The 15,917-nt window shown below is 40.2% G+C and overlaps 1 protein-coding gene across 1 annotated transcript in view; it reads right to left on the bottom strand.

Moving 5' to 3' along the window:
• Window positions 1–15,917, bottom strand: part of Hspa4 (heat shock protein family A (Hsp70) member 4) — a 40,319-nt gene that overhangs the window by 12,232 nt on the left and 12,170 nt on the right. Inside the window, exons 3-8 of the mRNA XM_028775908.1 lie at window positions 15,455–15,595; window positions 13,154–13,276; window positions 10,864–10,963; window positions 10,256–10,389; window positions 6,933–7,177; window positions 1,429–1,505 (exon numbers count right to left, since the gene is read on the bottom strand). Of these exons, the coding sequence (XP_028631741.1) occupies window positions 1,429–1,505; window positions 6,933–7,177; window positions 10,256–10,389; window positions 10,864–10,963; window positions 13,154–13,276; window positions 15,455–15,595 (820 nt within the window). The remainder of the gene's footprint in view (window positions 1–1,428; window positions 1,506–6,932; window positions 7,178–10,255; window positions 10,390–10,863; window positions 10,964–13,153; window positions 13,277–15,454; window positions 15,596–15,917) is intronic.

Genomic DNA, 15,917 nt, shown 5'->3' with positions numbered 1-15,917 from the left:
GGAAACAAGCTACAGCCAGGCACAGTAGGTGTGTGCCTGTAGGTCCAGCTGGAGGCAGAGGAAGGAGTACTGCTTGAGTCCAAGAATTCTAGACCAGCCTATACAATATAACTGCAACCCCTCAGAAGCAGAAAATTGGGAAGCAGGGAGGGTGACACTCCCAAAATCCAAAGTAAAAACACACTTAGCTGCCATCAACACTGATTTAAGACCCAAGTCAGTGCTAAGCTAACATTATATCAACATCCTGAATTAATTAGTGACTTACAAAAAGGTAAACATTGTACCCAAAATTGTTTTAGTTAATAATGTATTCCTAAGGGAATTGTCACCCTTTAAAGTCTGAAGCAAAATTAAAGCATCTCATAAATCACACACATGGTTTGCATGTCTTCCTGTGCTCCTCTATCAATGTGACTCTCCACTTTATTTTTGTATATTTATTAATCTGTTTATTTAATTATTTTTGGTTTTTTGTTTTGTTTTGAGACTGGATTTTGAGTATGGAGTACTGGCTGTCCTGGAATTCATGGAGATCCATTGCTTCTTCCTTCTGAGTACTAAGATTATTTTGAGACAGGTTCTCTAACCTGGGCTTGTCTTAAAATTTGATGATGACCTTAAACTTCTGACCTGTCTGCTAAAAATACAGGCATGTACCACCATTCTGCATCTGTCCTTCAAAAAAGCAATTTTTAAAAATGTATATGGTTTTGTCTACATGTGTCTGTATGACATCCATCCATGCACCACATGTATGCCTGATAGTGACAGAGGCCAAAAGAGGGAGTTGGGCCTCTTGGAACTGGAGTTATAGTTGGTTATGAGGCACCATGAAGATGTTGGGACTTTGAACCTAGGTCCTCTGGTAGAGAGCAGCTAGTGCTCTAGCCATCTCTCTAGAGGTTTTTTTTTTTTTTTTTAGAAGAATCTTCCACTGAACATGGAGCTTTATTCTGGGATGATCTGTCTGCCTTCGCACCACAGGAGATTACAGGTCTGTGCAACTGCACCTGGGTCTTACATAGATGCTAAGGAGCCAAAGGCCTTCATGTTTAAGCAGCAAGCCTTTACCCACTGAGCCATCTCTCAGAGCCATACAAAGTAGACAAAAGGGCTCACTGACAATAAGACCACCACATACACAATGCAAAACAACTTCAATAAACAGAGATTTAAACATCCATCTGTGCTTGAGACTGAAATGAGATTTTTTTTTTCCAGAGAAAACACTTTTATTTTCCTGTATTCTTCATAGAAGGCTTTAGGAAGAAGAAACATTCCAGAGAACAGATAAAACTTATTGAAGCATGAAACTGACAGTGTTCATGCAGCAAATATTTGACTGGGAGGAGAAAATGATAGCATGCACTACATTCCCAGAGTCTGAGATATACAAACAATTAATTCAATGACAAAAGTACTCACTGGATTGCTCCAAGATGCTACGAAGTGGTGGCTCCACTCTTGCTAAGAGATCATCACACATCTCCAAAAATTTGCCTCTAGTAAAGAAATAATAGATTAAACCACATTCCACTTATATGTAAAACAAAAAGCTATCACCAAAAATCAGGTAATCACAAGCACTGATAACAATTTGGAAACCGCAGGCCTTACATGTTTCTGGGCAATGTAAAATGAACACTAAGAGTTTGGCTTTTGCTTGGAATGAAAAACACAGCAATGCCAGATGATGACTGTGATTCTATACTAGGCACACACACCAAAAGAATTAAGTTCACAGGGGGGAAAAAAAAACATGTACATGATAGGACCCCTTCCAACATAATTCATAAAATCAAAAACAATTAAAATGTCTGCCCATGGTACTCAGGGAGAAAAAAAGAACTGATTCATGGTGTATCATGCTAGACCTGAAAGTGCTGTGCTAAACAGAAAACAAACAAAGGACATCTTTTACTCCACCTATATAAAATCCCCAGGATAGATAAATCAACAGAAAAAAAAAATTAGTTCAGTGCCAGCTTGGGTAGGGAAAAAAAGGAGAACATTAACATATGTAAAATTCTTCTCTGTAAGATCAGTTTAGAATTAGAGAAAGAACACAGTTCCTGTCTACACCCTGCCCGCTAACTAGTGTGGTGATCTTTTCCAATTAGTGAGCTCTGATGGACAGTCTCCGCCAGCCGTCTGCAGGCTTTAACAAGGGGGCAGGTTGCTCCCATTCATCCCTACTTTCCCTCCAGAATCCTTGACATGCATCTATCGTGTTTGCTTGGTTGCTTTTTGTTTTCTTGGATTTTTTTTTAAAGATTTATTTATTTATTTATTTATTTATTTATTTATTGTATATGAGTACACTTGTAGCTGTCTTCAGACATCAGAGGGCATCAGGTCCCATTACAGATGGTTGTGAGCCACCATGTGATTACTGGCAATTGAACTCAGGACCTCTGGAAGAGTAGTCGGTGCTCTTAACCTCTGAGCCATCTCTCCAGCCCTCTTGGATTTTTTTTTAAAAACTATTTTGGGTTTTGGTTTATCTGCTCTGAACATAATTATATAAACAGAACTATGAGAATACTTAGTTATTTCAAAATGAGTCTAATAACTAGCATGTCTCACAGTCCATCCATTATTTATTATGTAACTATGTTTTATTATTTTTTATATTTATTTTATATGTATGGGCACTTTGCCTGCATGCATCTATGTACACATGTGCATGGCCTGGTGCCCTCATATCAGAAGAAGGCATTAGATCCCGTAGAACTGGGGTTATAGATAGTTGTAAGCTACCAGGATGGTGCTGGAACAAAACCAGGGCCTCTTAACCACTGAACTATATATGTATCCCCAGTTCCATATCTACACATTTCAAAAAATAATCCATGTAATGAGCCAAGACACATTTTGTTTGTGGGGGGGGGGGGGGAATCTCAACAGCCCCTGATAAGCAACAGGGCAAACTTAGAAGTTCCCTTAAAAGGGGTTAGAAATGCGGCTCAGGGATTAACAGTTGTTTTTTCTAGTGGCATATAACCGTTAACTCCAGTTCCAGAAAACCCAAACCTTCTTCTCACCTCTGAAGGATCCAGGTACGCACATGGCACACCTACATACACACAAGCAAACACTCAAAGAAAAATAAATCTTTTAAATAACATTTTTAAAGTTCTCTTAAGGTCCTGAGTTCAATTCCCAGCAACCACATACATGGTGGTTCACAGCCATCTGTAATAGGATCTGATGCCCTCGTCTGGTGTGTCTGAAGACAGCTACAGTGTATTCATAGAAATAAAAAAATAAATAAATCTTTAAAAAAATGTTCTCTTAAAAGGGAAACAAGACTGTAAAAAGAGAAAAAACATTGATAAACAAACTCAAATTGGGCAAGAAAATAGCAGAAAAGTCAAAAGGAGGAAAAACCTCTCTAAACACTGTTTCCCAAGGGCTGGGGATAGTGCTTAGTTGGACAATGTTTGTTTAGCATGCACGAAGCCCTGGGACTTAAAACAGGATATGATGGTTCATGACTGCAATCCTAGCACTCTGGAGTAGCATACAAAGGAAAACCAAGAATCCAAAGTCAACATACAAAATGACCTGTGTCCAAAAAACAGCAAACAAAAAGTTCTTCAGACAATGGTGGCACACACCTTTAATCTCAACACTCCATAGGCAGAGGCAGGTGGAACTCTGAATTGAAGGCCAGCCTGGTCTACAGAACAGCCAGAAATACAGACTTACAAACTCTTATTTGAAAGGAAAAAAAAAAGTCCAAGGAAGCAGCCATGAGGAGGTGAAGACCAGCTGCATCACCGTGAGTTCCAAACCAACCAGGGACACAGAATGACAACTATGTCACAAAAGCAAAAGGGTCTGAAGCAGAAAAACTGAAAAAAGAACCTGGAAATACTTATTTCAACTAAAAATGCACACACACACAAAAAAACATGTAAATCCACAAGTATCTACCCTGAGACTAGAAGAAACTCATGAATACTGACTGAGCTTCCTTCTCTTTTAGGGGATGACAAAAACATTCCATAATTAGACAGTGGCCATGAATACATGCAAAACATTGAAATGTACATTTAAAATGGCACGTTCTGCCGGGCGGTGGTGGCGCACGCCTTTAATCCCAGCACTTGGGAGGCAGAGACAGGTGGATTTCTGAGTTCGAGGCCAGCCTGGTCTACAGAGTGAGTTCCAGGACAGCCAGGGCTACACAGAGAAACCCTGTCTCGAAAAACCAAAAAAAATAAAATAAAAATAAAAAAATAAAAATAATAATAAAAAAATGACACCTCAACAGCCACAAAACATCAAAAAAAAAAAAAAAAAAGGAAGTGAAAACAAATCATATATGAACAAAAATTAGATATGGAAACTAGCCCAAGTGTTTAAGAGCAAAACAAGCCAGCAGTAACACCCCAGAGGACTCAGCAGAGACTGTCACATCCCAGAAAGGCAAGGTTCCTCCAGAAAAGCAAAGCTGAAAACCATAACACTCAACTCCTGCTCAGAAAGGCTTCCTTTAAGGACAACTCTATCACAGCTGGATGGGGACTCGGGAGATGGCTCTCCAAAAAGTGGCTTGCACATACAATGAAAGTTTTTAAGAACTACCTCATGAGAACAATAACACTTCTAGGTGCATACCTCAAAGAACTGAAAACAGACTTGAAGTATCTGTTCAAATATGCCCGCCTCAATTCTTAAACCATCAGTAAACGTTGACTATGAATGCCACACGTTATCCAACAACATCTGCCAGGTAACAATGCACTGGTAAACACTTCATGAATGAACCTCAAAACCACCATGCATCACACATGGCGACACACATTCATGGTTCCACTGCTAAGATATGTGCAGAGAATGCAAATAAAATCTGAACCGGAACCAAAAGAGAACTGCTTATAGACAAGCTCTGGGGCTTTCGCTATGCACTGACTGTTTCCAATATATATAAGCGATGCTTCATGGCACTGCATGTACTAAATGAATACCACTAACTGGTCACTTTGAAATGTTTCATTGTATGTGTGTGAACTCATTTTTTTTTTTTTAAGATTGGACCTTACATGCCCCAGGCTGGCCTCAACCTCATTAGAGGGTACATATTCAAGCAGCTGCCTAACTTTTTAACACCTTGAGATAATCACATTTATACAGACAGGAGATTGACACTGCCCCTGTCCCTACCCAGAATAGCAAACCCTTGTCTTTGATTACTGCCTCAAGGAAATGATGAAGACCAAGACAACCTCAAAACATGGAGCTAAAATGTTTATTTCCTTTTAGTGAGTGTTGTGTATTTGCATGTGTGATAGCATACATATGGAAGTTCTCTTCTTCTACCATGTAGATCCTGGGGATTCAATTCAGGTCATAAGGCTTGGACAGTAATCCTCTTTACTTGTCAAGTCATCTTTCTAGCCTGCTCTTGAACTCCTAGCCCTTTAGCTTATCAACCTATTATGTATGTGGAGCTAGAAACTGAACCCAGGAATCCTAACCAAACACTCTACCTAATGAGCTACATCTAACCATTACCTCAATCCTCCTATTCATATTCATTCATTCATTCATTCATTCATTCTCTCTCCCTCCCTCCCTCCCTCCTTCCCTCCCCCCTCGGGTTTTTCAAGATAGGGTTTCTCTGTGTAACAGAGTCCTGGCAGTCCTTGGACTAGCTATATAGTCTGGCCTCGAACTAGAGATCTGCCTGCCTCTGCCTCTTGAGTACTAGAATTAAAGGAATATGCCATCACATCTAGTCATACCTAAATTGTTTTAAAACTATAAAGACAAAGCTAATTTAGAATATTGTAATGGTGAAAGTAATATAACCTCATTCATTTAAAAAATAAGCAGAGTCAAGTCCCAAGAACAAAAACATGAAACCTATAAAATAGTTGTGTTCTCACTTGTAGATACAACATGTTTTTTAATAACATATAGTATTCAAGACTGGAGCGACTAGATGGCTCAGTAGTTAAAAAAGCACTGGCCACCCTTCCAAAAGATCCAAGTTCAGTTCCTAACATGTACAACACAGCCCCCACTGTCTAGTCCCAAAGATCTCCTTCTGGTCTCCAAAGACAAAGCATGCATGATGTCCAGACATATATGCAGGCAAAGCACCCACACACATAAAAATTTGAAAAACAGCACACAGGCAAAACAGATTCTGAACACACACACACCAATCTACTTAACTCTTATAAACAGCATTTGACTAACGAATTTCTGAAACATATTGGCCTCCCCGCTCTCTCTCCCTCCCCTCTCTGCCCCCTCTCTCATATGCACACGGGAGGAGGGGAAGGTCCCACACTCAAAACAAAGAGGAGAAATTTCCAAGCAGGAGAAAAGGGTGAGCTAGGATACACTTGGACACTAGTCAACGATAAATACCATCTCAAATTTTTTAAGAGTCACTCAGGCACACTTCTCCAAACAAGCCATTAGTCTTGCCTGAGTTCTACCAGAACTTCACAGCCAAAATAACATCTTACTCCCTCATCCAAGAAACACAATCAGGCAACAGTAACACTGAGTGTTTCTGAAATAACCTTAAATGTCAGTTACCCAGAATTCTTGCAGTGCTGTACAAAAGGGATACTGCCCTCAAATGATCCTGAACTACTCAAAAAGAACATTTTTTAAATTGGTGCCTAAGTTAAATTCATCCTATTTCTGCATTAAAACAGTTGACTAGTTTTATGAAAACCAATCATCTGTGTCTAATACATATTTAAGTTAACTAGTGACTTTTAGAAACATTTAAGTTACCAGAATAAGTCTCCATTACTAGAACTACCAGATACAACCTTTACATGAAAACTGGGTTCTAAATGGCCTGTAATTTTCAACGTGTTAACCACCACGATTTCATCGATCAGTTAAACAAAATGGAAGGTCACGGTTCATTTGACATTAAGAATTAGCATGGTTACCTATTCATAGTCCCAGATACATCGATATCATTCATAAAGCATTCAATGCTCAAAGGGAGGTCTGAAGCATTAGCACTCATCAATTTCTTGAGTTTCTCACACTCTTGAGACAGTCGCAATAAAGCACGAACTTTAGATTTTATGTCTAGCTTGTATTTCTTTCCAAATTCTTCACAGAAGTGATTTACCAACACCTCATCAAATTTTCTGCCTCCCAATGTTGTATCAAAAGCTGTGGCCAAAACCTTCAAGGAAAAAAGGATAATCCAAAAGTTAACCAATTGTAAAATTTACCATGATACATACTCTATTTTTTATTGCTTTTATTTTATTGGTTTTCCAGATAAGGCTTGTCTGTGTAGCCCTAGCTGTCCTGGCATTCACCGTGTACACCAAGTTGGCCTAGAACTCACAGAGTGCTGGGATTAAAGGCATGTGCCGCCACCACCTGGCCATGATCTATTTTCTAAAGGCCAGAAAAGGCTGAAAATAAGGATCCAGCACATAATCCTTGCTGATACTATACTATGAAACAGGCAGTCCTTTTAATCACTGCCCAAGTAATATACTGAAGAAACTTTTTTCTTTCTTTGGGGGGATGAGGGGAAACACTATGAAAACACTTTGGAAAGCCATGGCTCACTCCACTAACAGAAACCTTCCAGAGGATGAGGCAAGACAACTTCCACAAGCCGGTGAGTTCCAGACCAGCATCAACTGCAATGTGAGCAATAAATAACATACTTTATAATCTCTACACATTATGTGGAAGCAAAAAGGACCATCTTCAGGTTGCTAACACCTACTGTAGTAGAGAAACAACTTCAAGAGAAGTTTCATACTCAAGGCCAAACACTTGTACTAACTTCTAGTCAGGAAACAGTAGAACTCTAATCATTTCACTGCTAGAAAGCTGCAGAAGCCAGGCAGTGGTGGCGCACACCTTTAATCCCAGCACTTGGGAGGCAGAGACAGGCGGATTTCTGAGTTTGAGGCCAGCCTGGTCTACAGAGTGAGTTCCAGGACAGCCAGAGCTATACAGAGAAACCCTGTCTCGAAAAACAAAAACAAAAACAAAAAACAACTGCAGAAATGTTAAGTATAATTGTGCTTTAGGTCTATCAAACTTGCACTGACAGTTTTCCAAATCTGTAGAATTGTTCAGTTCAGATCTAAAGCAGACTCAGTAAGTGATGATGACAAGCTAAGCAACAAAACCTGCAGAACATAACCTCTTTAATGAATACTAAATCCATTAGGAATCTCGTTTATTTTGTTTTGGAGACAGGGTTTCCTTTGTATAGTCCTGGCTGCCTTGGAACTTGCTCTAAAGACCAGGCTAGCCTCAAACTCAAAGATCCAACTGCCTCTACCTCCTCCCCGCCCACCCCCCACATCAGTGCTGGGATTAAAGGGACACGCCACCATTGCCTAGCTCAAGAAATTTTAATAAACAAACTGAAAAACTGGATATAGATTTGAGTACAGGGATTCCAATCTTATTTTCTACAACTGAGGATGAGGATGTAGCACAGCAGTAAAGCACTTGCTAAACAAGCCTTAAAACCTAGCTTCAACCCTTAGCACCCCAAAAAGATAATACAATAAAGCTAGGTGTACAGGTACACATCTGCAATCCCAGAATTCCACACTGAGACAGAACACCAACCTAAGCTAATTTGAGACCTTGCCTCAAAATCCAATATATTTTTTAAATGTGAAAGTGACAGATTTTTAGAAATAACTCTATCAGTAGTTTGTGGTGGTTCAAATAGGTATGGCTCCACAGATGCATGTGTTTGAATGCTTGACCCATGGACCCATGAGGAGTGGCACTATTAGGAGTTGTGGTCTTGTTGGAGAAAGTGTGTCACTGAAGGGGTTGGAAGGGGGAAGGGGGGTTGAGGTCTCTAATGCTACACCCAGTATGTCCCATCTTCTGCTGCTGCCTTCAGATCAACAAGCGGAATTCTCGGCTCCCTCTCCAGCATCGTATCTACGTGGATACTGCCATGCTTCCTGCCATGATGATAATGGACTAAACCTCTGAACTTAAGCCAGTCCCAATTAATGCCCTTTATGGCTTTTACATGGTGTCCTTTACATGGTGTCTCTTCACAACAATGAGACCCTAAGACAGTGGTTAATTTTTTTGTATTTTAACACATTTATTTACATATTTATTGAGAATGCATATATGGATGGAGAGAGTACAACTTTGAAAACTCAGTTCTGTCCTACCCTGTGAGTGCTGGGAATTGAACTCGGGTTACTGGGCTTGGAAGCAAGCACTTCTCATCCATTCAACCATCTCACCAACTCTTTATTTTTTCCATTAAGGAGTCCTGACTGGCCTAAGAAGTACTTTACAGATCAGACTGGTCTTCAGTATAATATACTTGCCTTTGCTTCCAAAGGGCTAAGATTACAGTCATGAGCCACCTGCTCAGCTCAAATTACTACCTGAACATTGAGAATTATGTCTGACCCACAATTTACAGCTATAAATCTTGTAAATATTCATTTCCCAACCAATGTTTGATAAAAAAAAAAACCTAGAATATAGAAATATAGGTAAGAAAGTATAACAGAACCACCAAGTCTACTATTTAAAAAAAAGAAAAAGAAACAGAACAAACTGGAATCCAGAAACACCCTCGCATGGTTTCACATTAGTCCTCCCTACACTGCACCACAAACTTAGGGGCAGATTTACAACTCAGCACCAAGGATCTTGAGACAGTCAACTAAAGCAGGCATTAGATAAAGTTACCTAGCCAAAGGGACCACTAGCCTCTATTTACTGTGTAGCTCCTCAAAGGAGCCAGACACACACACTGTGGCAATCCCTCTCTTTAAACAGTTCTACAATTCTATATACAATAGGTGTTACTCTAGAGCTGTATATGTTCTAGAAGCCTAGACTATCACTTCTAGAGTCCTCTAGCATCCAAAATCTCAATCAACAGCCTCTTTCTAGAACTCTTCAAGTTGCAAGAGCACCTTAAAAATCTTCTCTGTTGCTCACTTTACCAAGAGACAAGAAAAATGCTCCAAAGAAGCCTGCAGGATTCACTGCTTCCTCCACCATCCAAGTGAGAGCTCAGGAACCTCACCTCAGAGTTCCTGCTCTTTACTTCACACCATACAACTCTACGGAAAGCTTATTTTGGGCCCACAACCTCCACTCCTCCCACCATATCTGCATTCCAGCTCAGACGACTCACAACATGCTTTCAACTAGTGAAAAAAAAGAATAATTTGTCATTCAAAAATCTGTAACAATCAAATTTTAATGTCCAGTTTTCTGGGAAAATACTTACTTTCAGTTTTCCTCTATTAAATGCACATACAGAAACTTGATAGGCAGAATGTCCCATATCTACAAAAACTACATTTCTTGGTTTTTCTTCTAAGGCAGGAAGGTCTTGTTTATAGATCCCATAAGCAAGAGCAACTACACAAGAAGGGGGAAAAAATAAGTTCAACAGAGTATCTCCTAAATACTAAAATTCATTTAATCAATTTAAAAAAGAACAAAGCAAAACAAAAGGAAAAAGGACATATTTCATATCTCAGGAACAAGCTACACTGGGTACTGTGTTGGAGACAGAATCAGATTCTTTATAAACACTGCATAATTTTTATTCATGTGGAACATTACCATCAGTGTTCAATGTTAACCAGCTTCAATATTTAACAAGTCTAAGAGTAGGAGTTAACAACAGTCCTCTCATCTGCAGCTGTCTCATTCACTACCCCCTTTTTGTTTGTTTCTTGAAACAGGATTTCCCTGTTTAATGGATCCCTGGCTGTCCTGGAACTTATTCTATAGACCAGGATGGCCTGGAACTCAAAAGAGATCCATCTGTCTCTGCTCAGGTGCTGGGAATAAAGGAATTTGCTGCCTAGCCTCGTTAATTCCTCTTACCTGCAGTTGTTTCATTCATTAACCGCAAGCAATTGAGACCAGCAATCTGTGTGGCATCCATCACTGACCGTCGTTCTGCATCAGTGTAGAAACTAGGAACCTATAAAAGAAACATTCTCTTTACAAAGGCCTGCAAAAAGTTGATACCTAGAAATCAGATTTAAAAAAATTATTTCCAGCCAGGCAGTGGTGGTGCGCGCCTTTAATCCTAGCACTTGGGAGGCAGAGGCAGGCGGATTTCTGAGTTCGAGGCCAGCATGGTCTACAGAGTGAGTTCCAGGACAGCCAGGACTACACAGAGAAAACCTGTCTCCAAAAATAAAACAAAACAAAAAAATTTCCTCAAGGCTAATTTTGAAGGTATATACCTGTAATCCCAACATGTTTTAAAGGTAGCCTAAGATAAACAGACCCAGGCTCAAAAAAAAATTTTTTTTAATAAATTGGTGGAAGTTTTTTCTTAACCAATTAAAAACAGCTGATTGTACTACTCAGCACTATAGCTGTGCTGATTACCTGCTGTTCTAAAGTCCAGAATGCTGTACATGCTCATACTGGGTAGGATACCAAAATCTAAAAGACTTCTAGACTCTGACCACATTTTTTTGCGGGTGGAAAATGTGTCATATATGTTCCTACACCTTACGCTGAAGGAATGAAGCATCCCCGTGCCAGCAGCACGGTGCTGCACTTCCTCCACAAGCTGCCTCATTACCTTTTCCCTGTAGACTGCAGTGTCCTTTCACTGTAAGACAATTCTCCCAGCACATCACTCACACTCAGTGAGGTCCTAGAAAACTATCTTTTAAAACTCAACTCCCTCAAAATGGGGGAAAAAATTTACATATCCCCACTATTTCATAAAAATGTTATGTTAGCATTACTCAAAGTAAAAGGCACTAGACAAAGGAAAGAGGTCAAGTCTGGGAGATCAATGAAGAGCTGAGGAATGGTAGAAAGAACCTAACACAATATCTACCCATACCTCAGTCTCTAAGCCAGTAGGTCTCAACCTTCCTAAGGTTACAACCCTTTAATACAGTTCTTCATGTTGTGACTGCCAACCATAAAATTATTTTTGTTGCTACCTTTTAACTTTGCTCCTGTTACAAATCATAATGTAAATAAGTATTTGGTATGCAGATTATCATCTGACATGCAACCCCCATGTGGAGAACCACTACACTAAGTAATCAATCACTTCACCTGGGTTCCTAACAGCCTTTCTATTCTTCCAATTCCCAGAATCATGACCACAGCCAACAGTAATCCTAACTAGATAACAATGGCAGGATGAGGTCACTACATGGCAAAGACAATACAGAAACTCATACAGCCTCTAGACCTGCCATACAGCACCCTACTGTAAACAGCCAGGCTCCCATCAAAACAGGAGTGCACAGGAAACTGAAAGATGTATGTACTAGATACAGGCAGGAAGGAAAAAAGATGGAGGCAAGGCAGATATCTAACATTAACTTATTCAATCAAGTAGTTGTCCCTAAGATATACTAGATACTGAAAAAAAGTGGAATTTCAAGCCTTCAAGAATGAGGCTTCAGACAAGACTTAAATAGGTACAAGAGTGGAGTCTTGAGAAAAAAGGAGACTTGAAAAATGAATAAATATGAGGTTGGGGAGTTGGCTCAGATTGGGTGAGTGGGCAGCATGGTGGTGATCTTTTTCCTTTCAGCCAGGCAAGCTGAGCCATGCCTGGAATTCCAGCACAGGCAAGAGGCACAGGAAAAGAATGGCAACCACGTGCAAGACCACCTTTGTGTACACAGCAAGCTCTCAGGCCAGCCCACACCACACAGCGAGATCCTTTCTCGAAAACTAGAAAAAGAAAAAAGAAGAAAACCAAAATAAATGAAGACTAGATTTCTGAGCATGCGGGCGGTGGTGGCACACGCCTTTAATCCCAGCACTTGGGAGGCAGAGGAAGGTGGATTTCTGAGTTCTGGTCTACAGAGTGAGCTCCAGGATAGCCAGGGCTACACAGAGAAACCCTGTCTCGAAAAAAACCCCCCAAAAAAAAAAACAAACAAACAAACAAAAAAGATTTCTGAGCATGGCATCATACTACAATCCCAAACACATAGGAAACAGAAGCAGGTACATTTAGTTACTGGGGCAGCCTGGACTACACAGCAAGATTCTGTCTCAAAACAGTAACTTCTCAAAATGACCACTACAACACAACACAGTAACAATTTTTACTTGCAGTAAAAACAATTTTCCTCTCTCTGATTCTTAAGACAGCTCCCTAAAACCACGGAGCCAAACTCACCGAAACAACACAGTCTACAACAGGCTTCTTAAGAACACTTTCTGCTGTCTCCTTTAGTTTTGACAAAAGCATGGCAGTCACTTGTTCAGTGGTAAAACTCCTCTCTTCTTCCATATATGTGACCTGCAGGAAGACAAAAGGATCCAAGTTTAGTCCACGTCACGTCCTAGTGGATGGAACAGTGAGTGCCTCAAGAGGGAACTGGAGAATGTTATCGTTACAAAAAAATACTACCTTCAAAATTACTATTTTTGCTAAATGTACATGACACTTAGCGAAAGACAACCACAACCTAAAGCAAACCTTGAGGCAATTACCTGATCCAAAAGCACATCACCCTGCCCTGCCATAAAAAGGATTGCTAGTAGAAACTGCCCTGCCACCGGGTACTGTGTAGACTATACACCGTGTTTACATCATTCATCTTCCCAACCAGGACACGGCGCTTTTGCCCCAGAACCTACACGGTCATGATAAATGCTTATTGGGTTAAAGAATAAATGATGACCCAGTCTCAGGAAATGTTTCCTGATAAAGCTCTACCCTGGATAACCCATCCTTCCACCCTTAGCCACACCCAGCAGTTAACATCCAGAACAGATCCTCAACTTGGAAGAGCTTGACTGAGCAACCATGTCCCTCCAATCCTAATTGGTTGCACAAGCTGACACTTTGTCACTTTATATGACAGAGACAGGGACAGACTCCCCTCACTGAGTCCCTTTGTAACCTGCTTGGCTTTTGGACAGTCCCTATAACTTCTGTCTACACAGACAGACCAGTTCCCCCAGATCTTCTTTCCTCCTTTTTCTACACACCTGTCCTGTTTCCTGACTGTAACAAGTCCCCATTTCCTCACAGTATCTTTTCCGATTTCCCTTTGCTGCATTACATACAGCATTTTCCCTCAGTGAGCCATTCAAACTCTTCTGAGATTACTGCCACAGTTACCTTACATAAACCTAGTCGTCACTTTTAAATTACATTTATTCGAGAGGGGTGGGTGTATGCCACAATATGTATAGAGGGCTCACCCAGAGAACAACTTTCAGGATGTAGTTCACAAACATTGAGTCATGGTGACAAGGACCTTTACTCACTGAACCAGAAGGTAATCAATCTTAAGAAGAAACTTCTGCTCCTCATCTCAATTCTCAGCTATAGGGCCAAAACTACAACGTTGTCCTGCTTCTTGGTGTCTGTCCGGTGGTTTTTGTGGTACTAGGTTTCCATCTGGACCTCATAAATTGCTTACTATTGAGCTCTACTCCCAATCTCATTTGAATCTCAATTAAGATTCCCAGGACTCTTATTTCTACAACTGCTGTGATCTCAAATCCCACACCTGGCTGAGGATGGTGGCAAACACCTGTAATCTTAGCGCTCAGGAGGCCAAGGCAGGTGAATTCAAGGCTAGCCTAGGCAACAGAATAAGACCCTGACTCAAAAAAAACAAACTATAACACATGAAATATCACTCTTATGCTCACTAGCCTACACTCCTGTTACTCCACTGTAGGAGATACAGGTTATTACCCCAGCCCATATCCCAACCTCTTAATGTGATGGGGTCACTATAACAGACTCTTCTGTAAATGTTTAAAAGACAAAGATCAAATTCACTTTTCCCTAGAACATGTTTGCAGCTTCAGTCCTACTGACATGACTACAGCAATGAGACTGGCTAATGAGAACAAGTTATTATTTGGCCTGCTCTTCTACAAGACTTCACTAATATGACCTTGGAACAGCGGCTCTCTCTGTGAACACCACCAATAGCAGTGCAGAGTTAATGTCCCTCCCCAGGTTTCCAAGGCAGAGGAACAGCACCATCAATAGCTTGTAAACTATCACTATCATTCAAAGACTACCAGCCTTAATCAGCAAGAAATGTTCTTAAACATTAAAACATTTAAATTTTCATCTAATTTTAATGTTTTAAACATTAAAATTTTCATTTTAGGGTCTGGAAAAATGGTTGAGTGATTTAAAAGCAATGCCTGCTCTTACAGAGGATGGAAGTTCAATTCCCAGTACCCTATACATGAGGGTTCAAAACTGTAACTCCAGTCCCAGAAGATACAATATCCTCTTCTGAATTCCAAGAGCACAGGCATACAAAGCACACTAATACACATGCAGGCAAAATACTCATACGTGGAAAAAAAAAACAAACTCATATGTGTAGAATAAAAATAAAGGTGTAAAGACAGCATTTCATTACAGCTTCATGAGAACTAAACTGACACACACTGAACTGACGAAAAGGGGCCTCAGAATCCAGTATCTGCAGATCCTTACCTTGATGCCTGTTAATCCAGTAGGCAACTGCACAATATCATATGCAAGATTAGACTTCTCTGCTTCCACAAATGGATCTGAGAATGCACGCCCATGAAATCTTTTAAACCCTTGAACTGTGTTCTTGGCATTAGAAATTACCTAGAAAAGAGAAATGCATAGAAAAACTATTCCATTTCCAATTTTCAACAGCCTCAGATCAGTTAGGATCCTTTTCAAAAAACTTACCAAGTTCTAGACCAACCAGGGCTACGTAGGGAGATGTTAGAACACTGTGAATGAACACGCGAAACCAACAGGCATCTAAGATACTCTTTTTCCCTCAGGTGCCTGGCCTACTCCTATTTCTCATGCGTACTTCCCCTTTCTTAATAAACTGTCCTATTTATTTCTAACCATGTGTCTCTGGTAAAACTCTACTCTGGGACACAAGAACATGGCTACTTCACTAATCCATCTAATG

This window comes from Grammomys surdaster, unplaced genomic scaffold, assembly GCF_004785775.1.
Source record: "Grammomys surdaster isolate TR1022 unplaced genomic scaffold, NIH_TR_1.0 262, whole genome shotgun sequence".
NCBI classification, from domain to species: Eukaryota; Metazoa; Chordata; class Mammalia; order Rodentia; family Muridae; genus Grammomys; species Grammomys surdaster.
Note: the sequence above shows the minus strand (reverse complement) of the source record. Positions and strands in the feature narration are given on the sequence as shown.